General features: G+C 38.6%; 1 protein-coding gene across 15 annotated transcripts in view; it reads right to left on the bottom strand.

Annotated features, from left to right (window-relative positions):
• The window catches only part of C5H2orf76 (chromosome 5 C2orf76 homolog), a 63,970-nt gene that overhangs the window by 26,780 nt on the left and 12,380 nt on the right, over positions 1-24,810 (bottom strand). For all 15 annotated transcript variants that reach the window (XR_012517794.1, XM_074399875.1, XM_010342158.3 and 12 more), the window contains one exon: positions 11,292-11,436. Coding sequence is in view for 14 of the 15 variants with exons in the window: in XM_074399866.1 (XP_074255967.1) it covers positions 11,292-11,436 (145 nt within the window). In the remaining variant the exon portion in view is untranslated. The remainder of the gene's footprint in view (positions 1-11,291; positions 11,437-24,810) is intronic.

The following is a 24,810-nucleotide window of genomic DNA, read 5'->3' as shown; positions in this document are numbered from 1 at the left end:
AATACTGTTTTACATGGAACCCCCAAAATTTGAAAAGTTGTATATTCATTTCCATTTAGTTCAAAATACCTTCCCTTTTGATCTTTGATTTGACCCGTAGGCTATTTAGAGGTGTGTTATTTGGTTTCCACGCTTTGAAGACTTTTCCAAAGATCCTTCCATTATTGATTTCTAATCTAATTCTATTGTGGCCAGAAAACAGACACTGTCTAATTCGAATCCTTTAAAATCTATTAAGACTTATTTTATAGCATGAAGTCTGGACTACTGATAAAGGTACCATGTGCATTTGAAAGAAATGTGTAAATTCCGTTATTGTTGGATGCAAGACTCTATAAATGTCAATTCAGTTGACTGGGTTGCTAGTGTTTTTAAGTTCTCTGGATCCTTACTGATTTTCTATTTTACTCCATTCATCTATTTCTCCCTGCAGTTCTATGAATATTTACTTCATTTATTTTGGAACTCTGTTGTGTTAGGCACATCATTACGTCCTCTTAGTTGATGCCTTTATCATTATGAAGTGATAGTTTTATCCCTAGTAATATTTTCCTCTCAAATCTACTTCAACTGACACTAACATAGTCCCTCCACCTTTCTCTGGAGTCATATTAGCATGGTATAACTTTCTCGTCCTTCTATTGTTGATTTTTATCTTTAAAGTACATTTCTTATAGGCAACATATAATTGAGACTTCCTATGATATGTCTTTATTTTAATTGGGGTATTTAGACCATTGACTTTTAATGTGATTATTGATATGGTTAAAGTATTGCTATTCTTTTTAATTTGTCCATGTGTTTTCTAATTCCTTTTTTACTACCTTCTTTTGGATTGTCTATTTGACAATCTTTAATGATTCCATTTTAATTCTTTTGTTAGCTCATTAGCTGTAGCCCTTAGATTGTGGAATTAGGAGGCGGGAGTTGCTTTGAGGTTTACAGTAAACATCTTTATCAGTCTACCTCCAAATGATACTATAACACTTTGTAACAGCAAAAGATTTTTCCATTTCTCCTCTGCTGGGCTTCATGCTACTGCTGTCATAAATTTCCCAGAAAACCCGTAATACATTGTTACTGTGTTTCTTTAAATGCCCAAACATATTTTTAAATTATTTTTAAAATAAAAAAAAATATTTTATATTTATTTTATTTACCATTTCCAGTACTCTCTATTTCTCTGTGTACATCCAGATTTCCATCTGGTGTCATTTTCCTTATGTCTGAAGAAGGTCTTCTAACACTTCTTACAGTACAGCTCTCCAGGTGATGAAAGTTTCCCGCTCTGGTATGTCTGAAAACATATTCATGTTGCCTTCATTCCTTAACTGCTTTAAAGAACTTACTCCAGTATCTTCTTTCTGGCATCCATTGATTATGATGAGAAGTCAGCTGATATTTTCATCTTTGCTCCTTTTTAAGTAACGTGTTCTTTTTTCTCTTTCTGTTTTTAAGATTTTTTTTTCTTTATCACCACTTAAGCAATCAGATTATGGTATGCCTTGGTGTAGCTTTCTTCATGTTTCTTTTGCTTGGGATTTGTTGAACTGCTTGGAACTGTGAGTCTCTGGTTTTCAGCATAATTGTAAAATTTTCAGCCATTATTTCTTCAAACGTATCTTCTGTCCCCCTGTCCCTCTCTCCTTCATCATCTCCAATTGCATGTATATTTGGCTACTAGAAGTTGTCCCATACCTCCCCACTGCTTTAGTTTTTCCAATTTTGGGTTTCATTTTGGATTGTTTTGTTGCTAGGTTTTCAAGTTGACCAATCTTTTCTTCTGTAGCATCTAATCCGCAGACTACTCCTGTCCAGTGTATAGCCATCTCAGACACTATTTTCAATTCAGGTATTTTAAATATCTTCCATTGCTAACATGCTCAATCCTTCCTCTATCTTCTTGAACATTTGCAATGTAGTCATAATTATCTCTATTATCTTTGTTTACTAACTTTACCATCTGCAATATTTCTGGGTTGGTTTCAATTGATTGATTTTTTTTCTGCTAATTATGGGTCAAACGTTTTTGCTTCTTTGCATATCTGGTAAGTTCCAGACACTGTAAATTTTACTTTTTTGAGTGCTGGATATTTCTGTATTCCTATAAGCTTTCTTCTGGGACACAGTTAAATTATTTGGAAACAGTTTGATCCTTTCAAGTTGTGTTTCTGAACTTTGTTAGGTGGGACCAGAGTAGAATTTAGCCTACAGCTAATTTTGTCCAACTACTACAGCAACCTCCTTCTGGATACTCTGCCCATTAACCTGTGAATAACAAGGTTTCCACTCCAATGGGTAGAATAAAAACTTCCCAGACCTGTATGAGTTCCAAGCATTTTTCATTCTACTACTTTTAGGTGGTTGTTTCCCAAACTTCCAGTGGTTTCTTTACATTCTTGCACTGATCCATACACAACTGAAGACTCACACTCTGCATATATTCAAAGATGCTCTGCAAATCGTCAGAGCTCCCCATCTCTCTGTACAGCTCTCTCTGTTTCTGTACTCTGCCCTGTGAACTCTCCAGGTTCCACTCCAGACTGCCAGCTCTGACTCCTAAACTCATGGAACCCCCCAGCTTTGCCTGAATTCCCTCTCCCTGCTCTGTGGCCTGGAAAGTGGCACAATCATAGGGGTCACCTTGTTTGTTTCTCCTATTCCAGGGAAATGATTGTTTTTATATATGACACACAGTTTTTTAGTTGTTTCATGCAGAAGAGCAAGCCTGGTCCCCAGGCCCTACTCCATCTTGGCTGAAAGCAAAAGTCTATGACATAACCATTATATTTTGGAAATTATTTCCCAATTTGCATGGAGTTTTTCTTTCATTTTATGTTTTCCCACCTTTGAATTTAAGACTTGAATGTTGCAAAAACTAATTTAATATTTCATTAATAGAAAGGAAGGTCATGAGAAGGTAACCATTAACTTTTCTCATACAATTAAGTCTCCATAAAAAAACGTCAGTGGAAAAATTCAGGCAACTTAACAAATATACTATTGGAAATTACGATGCCCCAGGGGAGTCTGAAATGTTAAAACACACATCTCAATACAAGAATCAGTAAGGTCTGGGAAACTACTGAAACATCAATAGGCAATAAAATAATTATTTGCCTCACAGTAAAGGCTCTAAAAATAGAAGTGGTTGAGGCCAGGCACGGTGGCTCAAGCCTGTAATCCCAGCACTTTGGGAGGCCGAGGCGGGTGGATCACGAGGTCAAGAGATCGAGACCATCCTGGTCAACACGGTGAAACCCCGTCTCTACTAAAAACACAAAAATTAACTGGGCATGGTGGCGCGTGCCTGTAATCCCAGCTACTTAGGAGGCTGAGGCAGGAGAATTGCCTGAACCCAGGAGGCAGAGGCTGCGGTGAGCCGAGATCGTGCCATTGCACTCCAGCCTGGGTAACAAGAGCGAAACTCTGTCTCAAAAAAAAAAAAAAAAATAGAAGTGGTACAATTTGTAACTTATTATTGGATGCTGGATCGACATTAGAAGACCTTTGGGAAAGCGTAAACAAAGGAAAAAAGCGAAACTAAGCCAATGACTCATCTACATGGACAAAGAATACCAAACACCTAATAATCAAAACAACACACCATACCTTATCAGATATGATGGTAAGATTCCAAGGCTAAGCTATATTCACATGCTTTTGACTTTAATTATAAAATAATTTCAAGTATACAAAAGCACATAGTAGGACAAAAAAATTCATTTAACCCACCAACCAGATTTTACAAATGTTTACATGTAGTCGTATTACTTTAGAACCTTTACTATTCTTTTTTTAAATAAGTAAAACAATCTGGATACAGCTGAAACCTTTCTATCTTTCCCCAGTCCCACTGTTACTCCCTCCCTAGAATAAACCACCTGCCATCCTTAGGTTAGCACACTCGCTCTGCTGTTACACTCTCATTCCAAAGGTTAATAGCCAGAGATGATAAAATATTGTTTTGTTTTGTTTTGTTTTGTTTGAGACGGGGTTTTTCTCTGTTGCCCAGGCTGGAGTGCAGTGGTACAATCACCGCTCACTGCAGCCTCGACCTACCAGGCCCAAGCAATCCTCCCATCTCAGCCTCCCAAGTAGCACCATCCTCGGCCAATACTTTTAGAACAGTCTTGCTATGTTGCCCAGACTGATCTCGAACTCCTGAGCTCAAGCGATCCTCCCACTTTGGCTTCCCAAAGTACTGGGATTACAGGTATGAGCCACCATGCTAGGCCAAATATTATTTTGTGTATTAAAATTATAGAGTTAATTACTTTAATGAAAGAATCTACAATACATCCTGTAGTAGAGTAGTAGAAAAAAGAAAGGGCCAGGCATAGTGGCTCATGTCTGTAATCCCAGTACTTTGGGAGGCCGAGGGGGGCGTCGATCACAAGGTCAGGAGTTCGAGACCAGCCTGGCCAATATGGTGAAACCCCATCTCCACTAAAAATACAAATATTAGCAAGGCATGGTTGGTGGGCACCTGTACCCAGCTACTCAGGAGGCTGAGGCAGGAGAATTGCTTGAACCTGGGAGGCAGACGTTGCAGTGAGCCTGGATTGCACCACTGCACCCAGCCTGTGAGACAGAGCAAGCCTCCATCTAAAAAAAAGCAAAAGACAAGAAAACATTGCCTCAACAGCGTGTTGAAGGAATTGCCCCATGTCATAAGGCAATAATATGTTATGACTGTGCTACAGCCAAATTATTGTATTCCTTTCAAAAAAAAAAAAAAAAAAAGACTTCAAGGGAGTGTTTCTTTACACAAGAGTGCCAAGTAATATATGTAGAGAGAATCACCGAATTAGAAAAACCACCATTTTTCAACTACCAATGATTCAGAAAAGGATCATCGACAAATGCTAAACCATTCAAAACAAGATACACAAATAGTCTCAACGTTCATCACTCCAGAGACTATTGATAAATTAGAAAGACACGTTTACACCAGGAAAATCTGGTGGATGGAACCTTTAGCCAAAGGATTTAAACCTGCATCACCAATGAAGGGATAAACTGACATTCAGTGCTTCCTGATGTGATACAACAAGAAGGAATCATCTACATCAAGGCCAGCAAACTATTTTGGTAAAGGTCAGTGAGTCGGTATTTCAGGCTTTGTGGGCCAGTCTCTGTCTCTGTCACAACTATTCAACTCTACGACTGAAGCACAGAAGTGGTACATATATGGTCCACAGGCTGTAGTTTGTTAACCCCTGATCTGCATGGTAACTTGCTAAAACTGCTCAACCTGAATCTAATCATGAGAAAACAATCTAAACAAATGTAAATTATGTAACATTCTATAAGACACTTGCCTAAATTTTTTTTTAAACCAATATGATGAAAAACAAGAAAGTGGGAAACTGTTCCAGATTAATGGAGTTAGAAAGACATGACTTGTGGCAAAAAGACTTGAAGTACCCTTCAATGCATATTCAATGCATGTTTATTTATTTTTCCTTTTCTTTTTTTTATACAGATGGGGTCTTATTGTGTTGCCCAGTCTGGTCTCAAACTCCCAAGCTCAAGTGATCCTCCTACCTCCGCCTTCCAAACTGTTGGGATTACAGGTCTGAGCCACTGTGCCTGACACCTTTAATGTATATTTCTAAGCAAACGAATCCATTCTGAAAAGCTTACGTACTGTATGATTCCAATTCAATTAACATTCTGAAAAGGATACAGAGATAAGAAAAAATCAGTAGTTGCCAAGGATGCAGCATGGAGAGGGAGAGGATAAAGAAGTAAAGCACAGCGGGTATTTTAGGCAGTGAAACTATTCTGTATGGCACTGTAAGGGTGGCTACATGACGTTACCCATTTGTCAAAACCCGTAGAACTTTGTAGCACAAAGAGTGAACCTCAATGTATGCAAAGGAAAAAAAAAAAAAAAAAAAGAAAGAAAAGAAATGGTTGGGCACAGCAACTCACACCCATAATTCCAGCACTTTGGGAGGCTGAGGCGGACAGATTGCCTGAGTCCAGGAGTTTTGAGACCAGCCTGGGCAACACGGCAAAACCCCGTCTCTACTAAAAATAAAAAAAATAAAAGTTAGCCAGGCATGGTGGCATGCATCAGTAGTCCCAGCTACTCAGGAGGCTGTGGTGGGAGAGTCACCTGAATACAGGAGGTTGAGGCTGCAGTAAGCTGAAATGGCACCAGTGCACTCCAGCCTGGGCAACCGGAGTGAGACCCTGTATCAAAAAAAAGAAGAAAAAGTTTATTAAGAGGTCAGGGGATCCAAGGAAAGAATGCAGGTGGTGACAAGAGAATCTAATCTATCTGTACTGAAAATGCTACAACAACCTTACTGAAGGGAGTAGAAGGGAGAAGAAGAAAAGGTGCTGACCTTAATAACTGTGGGAATGAACAGATTTTATGACTACAGTGCTTACGGTGAAACGACACAGAAGGACTGCATCTAACCGATATCAAGTTGTTTCCCATGGGGATACACTGCTATACCTGTATGCTAGAATTGAATAATTAAATAAATGGATAGCAGATGGTGGAACCATGTTTCTCACTGTTGGTATGGGAATTAACAGATAAGGAAAGAAAGCTAGAATGAGCCATTGGATAATGGATCAGAGATGGAAAGATCAGTAAGAATTCATGTTTAACATATTTATATCTAGATGGTTACATATTAAAATATTTGTAGATGTGTTCATACGCACAGGTTAATACAGACACATAAATTTATTTGCCCTATCAACTGAGACAGTCTAAAATAACACCCCTTGGTCTTTAGATATCTACAATAGAAAAACGAAAGAAAGAAAGAACACTCTAGTAGTAATGAAAACATCTAGTACCTAGATCCTGGTTTCTAATACCATTTTCCAGTGAAAAGAACTAAGACTCCTTGGAAATAAAGCTGATTCTAGGAACAGGATATGTACAAGGTGAGCCTGGAGCATCCTGTAGTACCAGAAAGTAAAAATACTGAACACATGCACCCATACACACTGAGGACATATGTCAAAGGAGCTCAGGAGGCCACTGAAAGAGCTCCCAAAGCTAGAACAATCTGAGCAACAAAGTAAAGCCTGCCAAGCAGAACTCCAAAGGATTTTTGTAAACGTTTTATTCTAAAGGAAGGAGAGCATAACCCCCGAGTCTTTAAGTGTGGATATGAATTCCTTCTGAAAAGCACAATTTGAAAAGGGAAGGAAAAAAGAGTACATTTACATTAGAGAAAACTGACGTGACTTCAGCCACTTAATCAAGGTCAACATCAATAATCATACGTCATGTGGAAAGCGTATACCTCTCATACGATCTGATAATAGTCACTCCGCCTCTGTGACCTTTCTCCCAAAAACCCATTAAGCCCAGTCTAACCATAAGAAAAACATCAGACGGAACTGGACAGTTGGACAGAACTTCTACAGTGTTCTTTTTCATAGTTGAGATAACTTTACATTTCGAAACCAGATCTGAAGTATTAATAAGTATTAAAATGCTTCCACATTAAGAATACTTAAAATAAATTTATGTTATCTAGATAATTGGTTTGTCTAGTATTCTGAATCTAAAGAATATAGTCATCTACAGATACCTCTATGATCATAATATTTGATTAATAGCTGTTTCCCAGGATGGGTGCAGTGACTCATGCCTGTAACCTCAGCACTTTGGGAAGCTGAGACAGGCAGATTACTTGAGATCAGAAGTTTGAGACCAACCTGGCCAACATGGTGAAATCCCTTCTCTACTAAAAATACAAAAGTAGCTGGACATAGTGGTGCATGCCTATAATCCTAGCTACTCGGGGGCTGAGGCAGGAGAATCGCTTCAACTCGGGAGGTGGTGGTTGTTAGCGGAGACCACGCCGTTGCACTCCAATCTGCGTGACAGAGTGAGACTCTGCCTCAAAACAAAACAAAACGAAATCAATTTCTCATACATCAGCAATAGGTTTATTATATTTATATGTAAATATACACCATTTATATTTATTATATTTATACGACTTAAGGTTTTGATGACCTGATGCTCTAAGTCCATGATTCTCAATAGGGAATGAATAAAATCTAATAACCAAAACTTTGTGGCTGAGGAGAAAATACAAACAATGATGGCAGGCGACTAGATTAACCTGTGGATGCCAAACATGACTGCAAAAGAAAAGAACACTTAGAAAGACTTGGGGAGGGAGTGGGGTCACAAAATAAAATTTAATTTAAAAAGAAAGGCAATAAAGTACGTTAAAAAAAACTCCAAGAGATCTTTCTTCACAATGACTGTTTCTGTATCTGCACAAAATTCCCTATGCCACTATGTCAGACAATCTCTATAGCACTCAGTATGCAAAATGCTAGAGCAAGATGAACTAAATTCAAAGACCCTTTTGACACTGAATCCATCCATTTATTCCAGAGATTCCCACTCAACCAAATGAGACATTAAAGAAGAATAAAGAATCAGTTTTGTGCAGTGTTTAATAAGAGTACACATTTGATAGTTAACAAGCCTGGTTGATCTGCAGCTTTGCCTTTTATTACCCATGCAACATCAGTAAAGTTTTTTTTTTTTTTAATTCATTTATATTTTTGAGACAGTGTTGCTCTGTGGCCCAGACTAGAGTGCGGTGGTGCAATCAAAGCTCAGTGCAGCCTCAACACTGGGCTCAAGCGATCTTCCCACCTCAGCCTCCTGAGTGCTGGTACTACAGGTGTATGCCACCATGCCCAGCTAGGTTTTTTTTTTTTTTTTTTTTGAGAGACAGGGTCTTACTATGTTGCCCAGGCTGGTCTCAAGTTCCTGGGCTCAAGGGATCCTCCCACCTTGGCCTCCCAAAGTGCTGAGATTACAGATATGAGCCATTGCACACGGCCAGGTAACCTTCTTAACCTCTGTTCCTTAGTTTCTTCACCTGTAAAATGGTTCCTAATTTAAAGGGATGCTATGAGGACGAAATGAGATAATCTAGGTAAAATTCTTAGTATAGTACCTGATACATGGTACTGTTTGCTATCATCATTATTACATATTTCAAAATTCCCTCACTATCAAACTATCTGGTCTTTGTTACGTATAAAAGGCAAATACGTGACCCACCAACCTTTCAGAGTTCCACAGTATCTCAAATCAGATGACAAAAACAGGCGTGGACACAGAGCCCACAACTCAAATAAGTCTGTACCTCAAAAGTTCACCTTTTAGTCAGTGGAACACATTTCCCTAAGTGTACAATTAAAACAAGCCGTGGCTGTTATTCCCACTGCAGGTGAAAGGTGTGAGGAGGCAGGTCTGAGCATCTCACTGACCAGTACCACTGCTCTGCTGGGGAAGGCATCTTAGTACCTAAGAAGAAAAGAACACCGTGATCCTGGGAAAAAGACGTCTTCCCCTGTCATTGTAGCGGCTTGAAAATACATCTTATTCTCAAGGACTTCAAGACCTTAGTCTGCAGTGTTCAAAGAACATCACAGCACTTGCTGTATTAAGAAACACTCCAACCCATAATACACAAAGATTATAAAATAAAAAACTAGGGATTTGTTTCTATTTCAAACTCTGACTATGCTTTGGGTAACAACCTTTCAAAAGCAGGACACTTTCTAATTGACACTGTCAGAGACCAGGAAGTGTCCCCCAAAACATGCCTCTTTAGCATAAGGACTGTTTTGAGCTAAAGGCAATTAAGCAGCAGCAGATGGAGGAAGGCTCTCGGCCCTGCCGCTGTTTGCCTAAAATCAGGACAAATAATAGATTCACAAAGACAAAAGGTATCCTGCCCACCTCTCTACCAGGGAAAAACAAAGGTTAACCACTGAAGACAACCTTAGACCCTTATCAATCTGGAGATGGCACAAGAGAATCCACATTAACGAGCTTTACTCATTAGCCTTTATCTGTCAGTTGCTCACCTTCTCACAAGTTGTCACCCTTAGAAATTCAGAGTCCATTTCCTTTGTCTTGTCACTTCTCTAAAATTTTACTGCTCTTTGTTGAGGATGCTACCTAATCTAGGGGGAGTGTGCAGAATGAGAGAGAAAGAAGAGAAGAGAGGGGAGAGTGTGAGCGGAATTGTTTCAAGGTGAGCAGGTCTATGTGAACCTACCCCTAAAAGTCTGAGGAAGCTGAGAGGCCGAAGAAAAGCGGCTAACATATTCAGTTTCTTAGAAAGACACATTTAATGAGAACTTACAAACAGAAGCCATGTCCCTGTCTCAGGCTTTGGCAGGACAAGACAATGGATCTACATGCCACTAACCCCCAGACCCAGGGCTTATATCATAGGAAAAGGGTGATTCTGAAGCAATGTGTAGGACAAGCAATGTACAGTAACTCCAAGGATGTTTGACCTCAGGTCAGGATTTACAGTAAGTACCTGTTCTTACACAAGGAATACTATATAACCTGGAAATCTTACAGGTATCTAAAAACTAGGGCTAATGAGAAGTCAACAAGGCAGATCAGCATCCAAGATGGAGTTGCTTTGGCCTCCACAGGAATAAAACAAATATAACAAAATGTTAACACAGGGAATCTGTGTGAAGAGCATCCACGAATTCTTTGTCCTGTTTTTGCAACTTGTCTATGAGTTTGAAATTATGTCAAAGGAAAAAAATTACATTGGATATAAAGCAATACATTTGTCAAAACCAGTGGAACTAGCTGTGAAATCTGAGATTGCACCATATATAAATAACACTTCAATTAAAATAATAAAACCTTATTTTAGATGTTTGATCAAATGTCGATGACTGGAACACTTCAATAATTAAAAACAGAGAAGATAAACCCATCAAGGATGTAAGAGAATGAAGATGAACTTCATGCCTACTTTTAGTTCGAAACAATAAACGAGCACCACCATTTCTGTGTCTGTGACCACAATTACCAGCAGCTCTCACGATTTCCTCTGTGCAGCCTCTGCTCTCCTCCCACCATGCTTCCCCCTGCGACCACCCCACACTCTCTGTGCTCATCTGGGTACCACAACTAGCTATACTACACTCCCTTGCTAATCAACCTCCAAACACTTAAACCCATTAACAGCAAACCTGGATATTACCTGTTTTTAATCAAAAAGTAAAAAGCCAAAAATGATGGTCACAATCCCTCATGAGGACACAGACTGTTCAGTGAGAACCCTTGCGGAAGGCCCTCCGCAAACGCCAGGGCATAGAACAGGGGCTCGCCCAGCACCTGGCTTAGAACCCAGGTTAAGCTTCCAAAGTACTTTAGGATTTATTAAAGATTACTAGATCATAATCAGCAATTTTTTAAAATACCAATAAAATAAAATGGCTTTCACATCTCATACCTTGCTTTAGAAATACTATAAATTCCTTTACAGTTTGGTCCAAATTCACTCCACGATACACTACAGGTTTGAAATTCCGATGTTCAAAAGAACGGATGAGGCGAACTGTGACGGTCACTTCTTCAGGAGCCATGTGAAGAAATTCCTGTGCCAAGAGACATAAGAACCATCTAAATGAAGCCAGTTCACAGCTGTCCACTAGCTCTTACCTGCATCTCTGTCATCAGCTCTGTGGCACCAGCACCCTCTTCCCTGTGGCATGATCACTGACAGAGTCCCCAAACAGAAGCCAGGTTCCAGGGCCCCCGGAAGAGTCCTAGTGATTAAGCCTAACTATCCACTGCAATCCTGGATGGCTCTGTCACAGTCACAGATGTTCTGAACAGCAGAAAACTGACAGGGTAGAGAAGATGAACTGAAGTAACACAGGGGCATGTGTACATGTGGAAGCAGAGAGGCAGGATGGCCGAACACAGACACACAGCAGACACACGCCTACTGTGGGTGCCCTACGTCAGTGAGCTCCTCAGCTGGCCCTGAGATGGAAGCACATTTACATTAGAATCAACTATCAACAGACAGCATTTAAATCACATAAATGCTGCCAGATTTCAGGGCCAATTTAATTATATACGATGGTGTTACCCATCTTTCACATTACTAAAGCTGAGTATGTATATTTCATCCTAAAACTAAGTGCTAGGCGCATGTGTCAGGTCTTAATGTTACCTCATTTAATTCATTTAATTCTCTCACCAAACCATGAAGCATTTTGCCTCATGGTTTGGTGAGAGAATTTAAAGAGATAACATTTTAAAGATGAGAAGACTGACTTGGAGAAATTGTTAGTAATGATGGAGTCAGGATTCAAGTATCTATTTTAATTCCAAAGCCCATGATTTCTAGTGTGTGTGTGTGTGTGTGTGTGTGTGCGCGCGCGCGCACATACATTTGTGTGTGTGTGTATGTACGTGTGTATTCCACACAAATTGGAAAATTACCCCAAATTATTTCCTCCAAAAAGTTTCTGCACAGTTGCCAATGTTTTCTTCTATGCTTAAAAAATATTTTTGTTTTAAAATCTTTTAAGCATACAGTTAAAAAAAAGAACCTGCTACACTATCCTGTCAAATCTTAACATTCTGATGCATCTATACCAATTTTTAGAATGGAAAAAAAAAAAAAAAAACACCTGGGAAGCCCTGTGTACCCTCCCCAATTCCAACAGCACTTCCTGCCCTGGGAAGACACAGCAGTAACTCACACACACCATTCCAATACATCATTTTACACTCTGATTCTCTTATCATTTGAATATACAGAAAATAGACTATTATACAAAGCAGTTACAACACTTTCTATGTTTTTTTTAACTTGGTTTTGTTTGAGACAGGGTCTTACTCTATCACCCAGGCTGGTCTCTAACTCCTGGGCTCAAGTAATCCTCCTGCCTTGGCCTCCGAAACTGCTGGGATTATAGGTGTGAGCCACCGTGCCCAGCAACACTTTCTTTATATATCAACAATGCTTACATGCCAGATGCTATTTTAAGTGCTTAGCATTCACTGTATTGACTGCCCACTTACCTCCAATCACCCTGTGAGGTTGGTAAGATCATCTCATACAGAAGAAGTGAAACACAATCTGAAGCACTGTGCCCACAGATACACAGAATGGTTAACTTTACATACATGGTGTATTATATGTAGCTTCCGCAAGCTTCTCAGCATTGCTTTTCATTTATCTGTGTTGAAAGATGTAACTCTAACTCTCACATTCACTTCCTGAAGTATCAAAAAACTATTTGTTTTAAAGATACAAGCAGGGCATAGTTCTATCCATAGTAGCTACTTTGTGCTACTTACAACTTTGCATGTAACTTTCAACCATAATACACAATATGAGTATTAGAAAAAAATACCTGTAATACTGATGAATGCAAAAAAAGATACACAACCTCACTAGCAGTCAGGGAAATTCAAAATAACGAGATACATCACTCAGCTAACTGATAAATTTAAAAATCCAATGATACCTACTATTGACAAGGGTAGAGAGCAATGAAAACCTCATCAGTGATGGCAGGCACTCTAAGGAACAGGGTTTTTGGAGACAATTAAGTAATATTTAGTAAAACTGAAGATACATATACTTTTTGATCCTACAATTTCATTCATGTGTAGGTACTCTGAGGAATGTCACATATATCCACAAGGAGGAACCATAAAAGAACATTAATAGCACACTGCAAAAACTGGAAACAACTGTCCATCAACCGCAGAACAGATAAGTAAATGATGGTGTATTCATAGAATGGAATATGACAAGCAATAGAAATGAATAGATTGGAACTACAAGCATCAACATGGACAAATCTCAAAAATATTACTGGAAGTGGAAAAAAAGTAAGTTGCAGAAGAATCAGAGCATCCCATACTATCATTTATACAAAGTTCATAAACATAGTCTTTATTTTGTTTGATAGGAGACAATAGCCAGGCACAGTGGCTCAAGCCTGTAATTCCAGCACTTTGGGATGCCGAGGCAGGAGGATCATTTATTGTCTGGAGTTCGAGACCTGTCTGACCAATGTGGTGAGACGCAGTCTCTACTAAAAACACAAAAATGAGTCAGGTATGGTGGCGGGCACCTGAAATCCTAGCTGCTCAGGAGGCTGAGGCAAGAGAATCCCTTGAACCGGGGAGACAGAGGGTGCAGTGAGCAGAGATTGCACCACTGGACTCCAGCCTGGACAGCAAAACGAGACACTGTCTCAAAGAAACAAACAAAAAAACAAGTTCCATGAATTTAAGAAATTAACATACATTAAACACAACAATTCCTCGCACACAGAAGGAACTCAATAACTAGTGCTGCTTTTATCATTATTATTCTATTTAAACTAAAATAGATTTGGGTATAAAGATAGCTCATACAAGCAGCAGATAAACATAAATTCCTGAATGTAATGAAACAAAGGCTGGGCAGGCTGGCAACTGTATTCCTCATGAAACTGTTTTTCACAATTACAGGGTTGTTATTTTCACTTAATAAAAAGCTGCCCATATACTGTACTTAAATAGTTAAACTTTTCCATTTAAACCCCAAAAGTTGTGTTATATCTAATTTTGGACAAGTATTGCCATCTTTCTAAAAAATGTGCTTCAATTTATACTCAGTAACAAAACAATAGCTACCATCAGAAGGACCATTATCTAATTTGCCCTAAGGACAGTGGGACATACAGCTTGCTTGCCTAGAGAGGCTGATATACTGAAGAGCCAGCTCAGAAGACTGACCTTACAACTAATAAAATCTGACATTTTTCCCAGAAGGTTTGGTCTAGTTTTTAAAAAATGAATCCGATCAATTTTAAAAAGCATTCCTCAAATAAAAGGACAGAGAAGCCAACAAAAATAAACTTCAGAGTAAATTAATAAAAAATGTTCAAGGACATAAAAGATTTAAATAAATGAAATGATAGACAATGTCCTTAACTGCAAAGGTTCAAAGTAGTAAAGAAATCAAGTTTCCCTAAATCAACCTATGCATTTAATAGAACCCCAATCAAAATATAAAAGGGCTGTTTGGGAATCTTGACACAAATAATTCCAAAATTCATCCAGAAGAATGTGTGAGCTTTATCAGCAAAGTCGTAAAACAACAAAAAAGAAAAGAGACCAGTGACACTAATTATTAAAACACAGTATAAAGCAACCATTATAAAGGAACAAGTTTGTTTGGTTTTCATAATCTTACAAAATCCAATAACCATTTTAATGCAAAATCAAGCTACAGTAACATAAACTGTGATATTGGAGCATAAATAGATGGACAAACCTGTGAAATCTAACAGAAAACTCAGACTTAAGATTATAGAAAATTTAGTATAAGACAAAAGTGGCATCTCAAATCAGTGGGGAAAAGATAGTTTCCTTAATAAACGGCATTGAGAAAACTGTTCAGACATTTGGAGAAAAGTAATACTGGATTCGTATCTCACTCCTTACATAAAAATAACCTGTCCATGAAACAAATATTTAACTATAAATTCATGGAGAGACACCAGAAGAAAATAGGTACGTATTTTTATAACCTTAAGATGAGAAAAGCTCTCAGCAAAGACAAAGCAGCAATCATCAAGGAAAAGATGGACAGTTGTAATAACATAAAAATGTAAAAAGAGACCAATATCCTAATAGAAACAAGGATAAAGGTAATTAACAGAGAACTGGCTAAATTTAAGCCAATAATGGGAAAAGATCAGCTTTACTTCTAACTAAAGAACTGAAAGAGAAACAGGTATCAATTTTGCCATCAGACTGGTATAGTAAGAATAATTAAAAACTGGCCAACCAGTGTTGGCAAGAATACAGAGAAATAAATATTTTTTTATAAACTACTGGCAAGAACATAAAATGAAACAGCCTACCTCGAGGTGAGTGAGTAATCTTTATCAAAATTTTAAATTTGTCTACCCTTTGATATGGTAATTTCTCTTCTAATAATTCACCCTGAGAAGATAATAATATCAATTATTTTATAAACCCATGAGTTCATAATAACACTTTTTTAAAAAGCTAATTAGTAATTCTGGAGGCTAACAGGCCACTAATTTGTTTTTCTGAAAAGTGGCTTTCCAAAGTGAGGGTTGGTAGAAATAAGAAAAGCAATCAAACATTTTACCCTTCCTTTCTTGTACAGACAGTATTTCAGGGTTATCAAACAGCTAATGGAAAAAAAAAAAAAAAAGTTTCTTCTTTATAGAAGAATTACAGATAAAAAGTACTAAAAGAATAAAATTTTTAAATCATAATTTGCATACCTATCAGGATGGCTAAAACGAAACACAGCAATAGCCCCAAATGTTGGTGAGGGTAGAGAAATTCACATACATTGCTGGTAGGAATGTAAAATGGTATTAGCCAGTATAAAAAAAGAATATGGCAATTTCTCACAAAGCTAAACATACCCATTATATGACCCAGTAATTGCATTCTTGGATATTTATGCCAGAGAAACAAAAACTTACGTTGACACAAAAACCTGTCTATGAATGCACATGGCATATCCATGTGTAATATCCAAAAACTGGGCAACAATCCAAAGCCCCTTTAACATATGAATGGTCAAACAAACTGCCATATATCCATATCATGAAATACTAGTCAGTAATAAAAAGGAATAAACTACTGATACAGGCAGCAATCAGGGTGAATCTCAAGGGAATTAAGCTGAATGAAAAAAGCCAGTCTCAAAAGCTTGCAAACTGTATAATTCCATTTTTATGTCATTCTTGTGATGACAAAATTACAGAAATGGAGAATGTATTAGGGTGCTGCCAGGGGTTAGGGAAGGAGAGGGAAAGAAATGTCTGTGGCTCTAAAAGGGTAAAATGAGAGATCCTTGTAATGGAAACGTTCTGATTCTTGACTGAAGTATTACCCATTTGTATCCAGACATGTGATGCAACTGCACAGAACTAAATGCATATACATGCAAGCATACACATATATAAACACGCAAGTGCAGGTAAAACTGGTGAAATCTAAATGAGGTCCATTGCTTGTATCAATGGCAATTTCCTGGCTGTAAAATTGGACTATACTCAAGCAAGATGTGGATGAAGAGGAAATGGGATCCCCGTATTATTTCCTACATCTACATGTGAATCTACAATTATCTCAAAATAAAAAGATTCTAAAAATTATCATTCTGAAAACCCTAATGAAATGAATGTAGATGATGATCATAAATCGGTGTTAAAATCATCAGATATAAGACTGATGGGGAACTTTAGCATGGGTACATCTGGGGCTGAAACACCTGAACTTACTAATCAATATTAATGAATGAACCAAGCCTCCAGATCTCACTCCCAGTTTATCAGGTGTGGAACTGATACAATAAGGTGTGGAAGAACATGTTAAATGACACCAAAATGAGGCCATCAGCCAAGTTCAGACGGTGGAAAATTCTACTGGAAAATGACTTGATTTCCTCAACAAATAGCATGAGAAATAAAGAGAAGAGAGAAAGGCTATATATTAAAAGAGATAATATCAACCAATGCAACGTTTAGTCTTTGTATGGATCCTAATTTGTATAATATAAGATGATATTAGAAATTAATGTTAATTCTGTTTATATGATACTATGGTTATGTTTTTAAGTCCTTATCTTAAAAGGCTGAGGAATATACAGGAGAAATGAAATTATGTCCTGTAGTTGCTTTCAAATACCTTAGCAGAGGAAAAACAATTATAGAAGTGTAGATGAAAAAAAGAATAGTAGAGACCAATCATGGTGGCCCACACCTGTAATCCCAGCACTTAGGAAGCCAAGGCAGGAGGATCACTTAAGCACAGGAGAGTTTGAGACCAGCCTGGGCAACATAGCAAGACCTCATCTCTACAGAAAAAAAATTTTTTTAATTAGCTGAGTGCAATGGCACACATCTATAATCCTAGCTACTTGGGAGGCTGAGGCAGAAGGATCACTTGAGCTAAAAGTTTGAGGCTGCAGTGAGCTATGTACTTGAGCTCAGGGCAAGACTGTCTCAAAAAAAAAAAAAAAAAGTAGACCACTGTTAACTGTTGAAGCTGGGTATATATGAAACCTCATATACTATTCCATTTGTAAATGCTTGAAATTTTTCATAATAAAAACATTTTGCAAGAAGATTATAAGTGCACAAAGGTGTACATTTAAAATTTTTCTCTCATTGAAATGTTTCTAATAGTTACCAAAATTAGAATCCAATTAAATGTCCACCAGTAAAGAAATGGTTAAGTAAATTAAGCCACACAATAAAATAAAATAACCTGCAGCCATTAAAGGGTGATATGGATGTATGGATACCAACTTTGAAAGATGGCTATGACATATCAGTAAAAAAACAAGTTGGTCTGGGCTCAGTGGGTCACGCTTGTAATCCCAACACTTTGGGAGGCTGAGGTGGGTGGGTCACCTGAAGTTAGGAGTTCAAGACCAGCCTGACCAACATGGTGAAACCCTGTCTCTACTAAAAATACAAAATCATCCAGGTGTAGTGGTGCATGCCTGTAATCCCAGCTATTCCAGAGGCTGAGGCAGGAGACTCGCTTGAACCTGGGAGGCGGAGGTTGCAGTGAGCTGACATTGGGCCACTGCACTCCAGCCTGGGTGACAAGAGTGAAACTCTATCTCAAAAATAAAAAAGAAAAGAAAAGAAACAATTAAAGGGCTAATCACCGTGGCTCACACTTGCAATGCCAGCACTTTGGAAGGCTGAGGTGGGTGGATTGCTTCTGTCCAGGAGTTCAAGAGACCAGCCTGAGCAACATGGTGAAACCCAATCTTTACTAAAAATACAAAAATTAGCCAGGCTTGGTGGCATAAGCCTGTAGACCCAGCTACTTGGGGGGCTGAGGTGGCAGGATCCCCTAAACCTGGGAGGAAGAAGTTGTTGTGAGCTGAAACTGCACCACTGCAGTCCAGCCTGGGAGACAAAGCCAGAACCTGTCTCAAAAAAAATAAAGTTAGAAAACTGCCTGTGTACAGTTTCGCTGCATGTTTGTAATGCAGGTGTACTACATGTGAACATAAGCATGGAGTGATGTCCAGAAAAGCCTTTACCAAAACATTAACAGTGGCTGTCTCTGGAGGGACAGAAATCCAAGAGACTTGTTATATATACTTTCTAATATTGTTTGATATTTTACCAATGATCACGTGTTTTTAAATTAAGCTATTTCCAGTATATTTATATTTGCACTTTTCTGATGTATGCATATGCATCAACAAAAAGTTATTTTAAAAACTCAGCTATTTCCATATCTTTTTAAGAAAGAAAGGATAACTGAACAAAGCCAACAATATCAACCTTACAGAGTACTGGAAAGGAAGTGAAGGGCTAAGAACTTAGTCATGCTCCTGATATGTACCAAGAGACATCAAATAAATCCAAACAGCATTCGGAGGCACCAGAAGCAGGTCACACGCCCAGAGGAGTCTAAACTTGTTCAGGATGGTACAAGCCCCTTGCTGCCTCTCCAGTGGTGTATATCACCATTAAAATCTGCTTTTCACATATCCCTCCAGCCACAATGACAGCTCACAGTTCCTTACACGCACCATGCTGTGGCCAATGCTCTGCTACACCTCTCCAGCCCCAGCTTCTCTCCAAAATCTCTCCACCCCTCTCCCTCTTTGCTCTCCCAGAGGCTCCTTCAAGACCCAGCTCAGGGGCTATCTTTTGCAGGACACCTTTGAGAGGGGCTCCTCCTCTCCCCCAGGCTGAGCCATGGGCCCGTCTGTATGCTGTAGCACCTACCACTCCCTATTGATGTCATCTGTTTAAGAGGTCTGGCCCACAAGCTCCTTAAGGGAAATAATGCCATATGGTTTGTTTATGTGGACCCAACAGCTTGTGTAGCACGAGGCACCTCAGAAGCCCCATAAATGTTCTTTTTAAAATTGTTAATTTTCGGTACAGCTAGGGTCTTACTATGTTGCCCAGGCTGGTATTGAACTCCTATGCTCAAGGAATCCTCCTGCTTTAGCTTCCCAAAGCACAGGATTACAGATGTAAGCCACCACGCCCAGCCCCCATAAATGTTTGTAGAACTAATGAACAGTTAAGGGGGCGGGGGGGGGGGGGGGGACCAAATTCTTCCATTTCCAAAGGACACACTAACACAGCATTCTCACTAAAGACACAGGACCCAAGAAAATGTGTGAGACACGGAAAAAAATCTTTTTTCTACAGAATATAAAATTTTAAAAAATAAAAATTCATATTAATTATATACATATAAAATGTAACATTTCAACAGCACCTTGATTCTAGTCATAATTATATATGTTAGATTTAATGTAGGATATGGGTATATTTCAACACATAGGGCCCAGGTGGTGCTGTGAAAAGTAAGAGTGCCTAGAGCTTGAGAAGGTCTTTAAACCTCTCTGCCTAAAACTCCTGTAGTTCTAGCTAGTACTTACCCAGCTGGTTTGAGGGAGTGAAGAAAAGCCCATATGCAAAGCAAAACAAAACTCTTACAAAGTAAACATAAAACTTGTATAGCAACTGCCTTGTGTGGAGGTCCCTGTTTGCTGGCCAGTAACCACTGCATCAGAGCAGCCCAGCACCCTCCCCTCTGCGGCTGCTTTTTTGGTCTAAGCTACAAGGATGATGAGGAGGGAAGCACAGCTTGGAAGCTTTGTGGCCCCATAAATGAGATGGGCCTTCACCCTTCAGTCCTGAAGCCTGTGGTGGAAATTCAGCAACCAAGGAAAGCCAAAACAAGCTAAATGCAAGGCTCCTTAACCAGCCCACTGGCTCCCCTTCCCAAGCTGGTTGGTCTCCCCCAGGGCAGAGCTCTAAGCTGCAGAGCTATAAGCAAGCAGGGGAAGGCTTCTGGGTGAAAAACTAGGCAGCACACATGAAAGCTCAGAGCCAAGCATCAAGTTATGCAAAAACACTCACAAGATACTTGATTGTTGACGTTATACTAATCTTCAACAACTCAAAAAAAAAAAAAACCACACACACACACACATCACTGCAGTTGATTCTGGTTGTCGGTAGTAGTTACGGTTTATAAAGTTGGCTGTGAACACTGAATTAGCAAATCCTGAACCGATGCTCCTAGGGGAAATACAGGAACCTGTGAGCCTGTTGTCACATTTTGGCAAATGATCAATACATAATCTTGTTTCATGCGTGTTTCTGTTGTAAGAGACACTATGTTTTGCTGATCCATCAGCACTGAACTCACAGCCAACAGCACTACAGAACCTGCCTGAACAAAGCTTACTAACACAGTATTTTCTCCAGAAGGCACATCACAGCCTTCCTGCACCTGGGAACACTTGACTGCATGTCTGCACTATGCCTGGGGGACATCTTAAATAGCAGAATCACCAACAGAAAAGTATTCAAATGAAAAAAAAATATGGCATTAAATAGACCACAAACTGGTCACTTGTTCACAATATAAGAGCTAAAACAAGAAGGGAGAGCGACTGAGCACAGTGGCTCATGCCTATAATCCCAGCACTCTGGGAGGCCCAGGCAGGAGGATCATTTGAGCCCAGAAGTTCAAGACCAGCCTGGGTAACATAGCGAGACCCCACCTCTACAAAAAAATTACCAAAATTAAGTGGGTATGGTAACGTAATCCCAGCTGCTCAGGAGGCTGAGGTAGAAGGATCACCTGAGCCTGGGAGGTGGAGGCTGCAGTAAGCCAAGAGTGTACCACTGAACTCCAGCCCCAGCCTGGGCAACAGAGCAAGATCCTGTCTCAAAAAAAAAAAAAAAAAAAAAAAAAAAATGGCAGAGCGTTTTGTCTTGTTTGACCTCAGCTGAGAACATACTGAGTGATTCAAAATTTTCACTGCTCTGCCCATGTCTAAGAATGACCAACAAAGTGCCATGAGTATTGTGTTGGGGGTTACAAATAAATGTTAGTATATAGGTGACTTTGCAAATACAGAATCTGAAAATAATTAGGATTAACTGTACTATCAAAAAAACACAGTATATATGCCTTATGGTAGTTGAAGAAAGCATGTTTTTGACCTTTTTGTAAGAGAATGGAATCCCAAATGAGCTAACTATTAGAAGCTTTAAGGGTAGGAAAACCACTCTAAGCACTAAGGCAGTTAACATAGAGAAGACCTTATAACCACTTGCCTACTGGCTGAACTTCCTTCGTGCCACAGGCAGGTTTCCAATCGATTATGTTTATGACAAGAATTTTAACAGACTCCTACAGAGAATCATTTTGAAAAACTGAAATATTTTATAAAGCGTATCTACTCCCTAAATTTAAGTACTGTAAAATCGCACTTGTCATACGTCAAGTTTACTTTAAAGTTTGTCTTATCCAAATGAAAAAGGTACAACTTTCAAAAACGCAAGGTTCTAACCCCTGTTCAATTAAATTTGGCCTAAAGCTGCCTCCATAGGTAAAGAACTGCACCCTATCTTACTATGTAAACAAGCTGCAACCTAGCTTGCTAGTGTATTCTTATAATAAGTAACTGAGTCTCAGCCAATCACAGCAGCCAAACTTTCAGCCCATACAGGCTACAAACTGCCAAAACATGTCAAAATAAGGCAAAAGCCAAGATGTAACCAATCAGACTACTTCAGTCTGTCACTTCTGTTTTCTGTCTATAAATACTGCCTGCTGAGTATTTATAGACAGAAAATAGTATTGCTGCTTAGAGCTCTCTGAACCTTTACTGGTTCAGATGCTGCCTAATTCCTGCAGTTTCTTTACTCAAATAAACGCTGCTAAATTGAATTTGTCAAAAGTTTTCCTTTTAACATCATAATATCTCTCTCTGAATATATATATATAGATAGAATATATATGTGTGTGTGTAGTATATTAGCGTTATTACATATACATATCACACTAAATGTTTAATTCTCCTCTAGATTTAGGAACAGTATCACAGGGCACAGAGTCCATCATCTTACTTTTAAAACAACTAAAATCAATACAAAGAATATATTAAATACAGTTGTTACTGTTTTTTTATGTGAGGAAACTAAATTGGTAAAGGTGACTAGGTATAAAAGGAGAAAGAGCAGGAAACTGCTAAGAAAAAAAAATCACTGAATATGTAAATGATTTTAAAACTGCACCTTAATCATTTTGAAGTAAATAATCCTTAAGTACAACTAAATAGCATTCAAATATGTCATTTTACCAAAAAAAAAAAAAAAAATGTTATTTAAGGCCAGGGGTGATCTAGGGGAGCCAAAATTATTTCTACTAACCTTCTTTAAAAGACCAAACACCTAGCATACTGTTAGTAGAGATGAATGCTATAGGCTCACCATTTGCAGAAAATTTAACCTTGGCAAATCAGTAACTTTATATTAAATTTCAGTTTAAAGTTTATAAGAATGACAAACTAAAATTAATTCACATGTAGGACTATGATTAAAAGTAAAATGTTAATTGCATTTTAATCTATCCTAGCCTACTTCAAAAGCATAATTTTAACTCTTAGATGGAGAACACAATTTTCTTGTAAAAATAAATCTTGGTAACGATGAAATATCAAGAGCTGGACATTATAATAAAAAGAAAAAAGGTAACAAGAATTTTATTTATTTATTTATTTTTTAAGTCTCACTGTAGTCTTGCTCTGTCACTTTGGCTGGAGTGCAGTGGCACAATCTCAGCTCACTGCAACCTCTGCCTCCTGCATTCAAGCAATTCTGCTGCTCAACCTCCTGAGGAGTTGGGACTACAGGCGCATGCTGCCATGCCTGACAATTATTTGTATTTTCAGTAGCGCTGAGTTTCATCATGTTGGCCAGGCTGGTCTCGAACTCCTGATCTCAGGTGATCAGTCTGCCTTGACCTCCCAAAGTGCTAGGATTACAGGCGTGAGCCATCGCACCCAGCCCCAAAAATTTCCTTGTTACAACAGACTGGAGAAGGGATGGAAGGAGGATTGGTAGACGCTGGTTGAAGATGCTGGTCTGAACTATCTTTCAAGAATATGTGTATAGCAAACAGCTTGAAATAAAATAGAAAGAATAAGTTCTGGTGTTCTATGGTTAACAGTACATTACAAAATGGCTAGAAGAGAAGTTTTTAAATATCCTCACTGCAAAGAGATAAATGCATGAGGCAATGGTCACACTAAGTACCCTGATTTGCTCATTCTACAACATATATATGAATTCAAACATCAAATTGTACTCCCAAAATATTTAAATACATGTCAAAGAATCTGCTTTAAATTTTTTCAAAAGCACATATTTTTTAATATGAAACTCAGTATTTATAAACTACATTTATAGCAGGACATGGTGGCTCACGCTTGTAATCCCAGCACTCTGGGAGGCTGAGGCAGGCGGAAAACTGACAGATCACTTGAGGTCAGGAGTTTGAGACAAGTCTGGCCAACATGGTGAAACCCCATCTCTACTAAAAACACTGAAAAAAATTAGCCAGGTGTGGTGGCACACTCCTGTAATCCCAGCTACTCTAAGGGTTGAGACATGAGAATCGCTTGAACCAAGAGCTGGAGGTTGCAGTGAGCCAAGATTACACCACTGCACTCCAGCTTGGGAAACAGTGAGAGACTCCATCTCAAAATATAAAAACTTAATAAAAAAAAAAAGTACATTTATAAACTAGGACTATATGAGCGTTAAATAACATTTGAAACCTTCTTGGCCTTTTCTTTAGGTTTAGCTGCATAATACAAATGAAAACATCATTATTCCAGAAGAGTTGGTTAAATCATCTTTCACTGACAGAACTTTTGAGAAAGATATTTTCAACATATTCATTTATAAATGATTTCAGCATCTTCAGCCTCAACCATTATTCAGAGAGGTTAAAAAAAATAAAATCTTCCACCTTCACCTCTAGGGGTTTAGGTAACACAGTAGGTACAAGGTGAATTTTAGTTAATCTGCAGACTGGCACATGCTTCTCCATGCTGTAACAGCTTTACTGCATAATGACATTAGCAGCTGACCTTCCCTGAGAAAGGGCCATAA

This window comes from Saimiri boliviensis, chromosome 5, assembly GCF_048565385.1.
Source record: "Saimiri boliviensis isolate mSaiBol1 chromosome 5, mSaiBol1.pri, whole genome shotgun sequence".
In the NCBI taxonomy this organism is placed as follows: Eukaryota; Metazoa; Chordata; class Mammalia; order Primates; family Cebidae; genus Saimiri; species Saimiri boliviensis.
The sequence above is the reverse complement of the archived record's forward strand: the minus strand, read 5'-3'. Positions and strand labels throughout refer to the sequence as shown.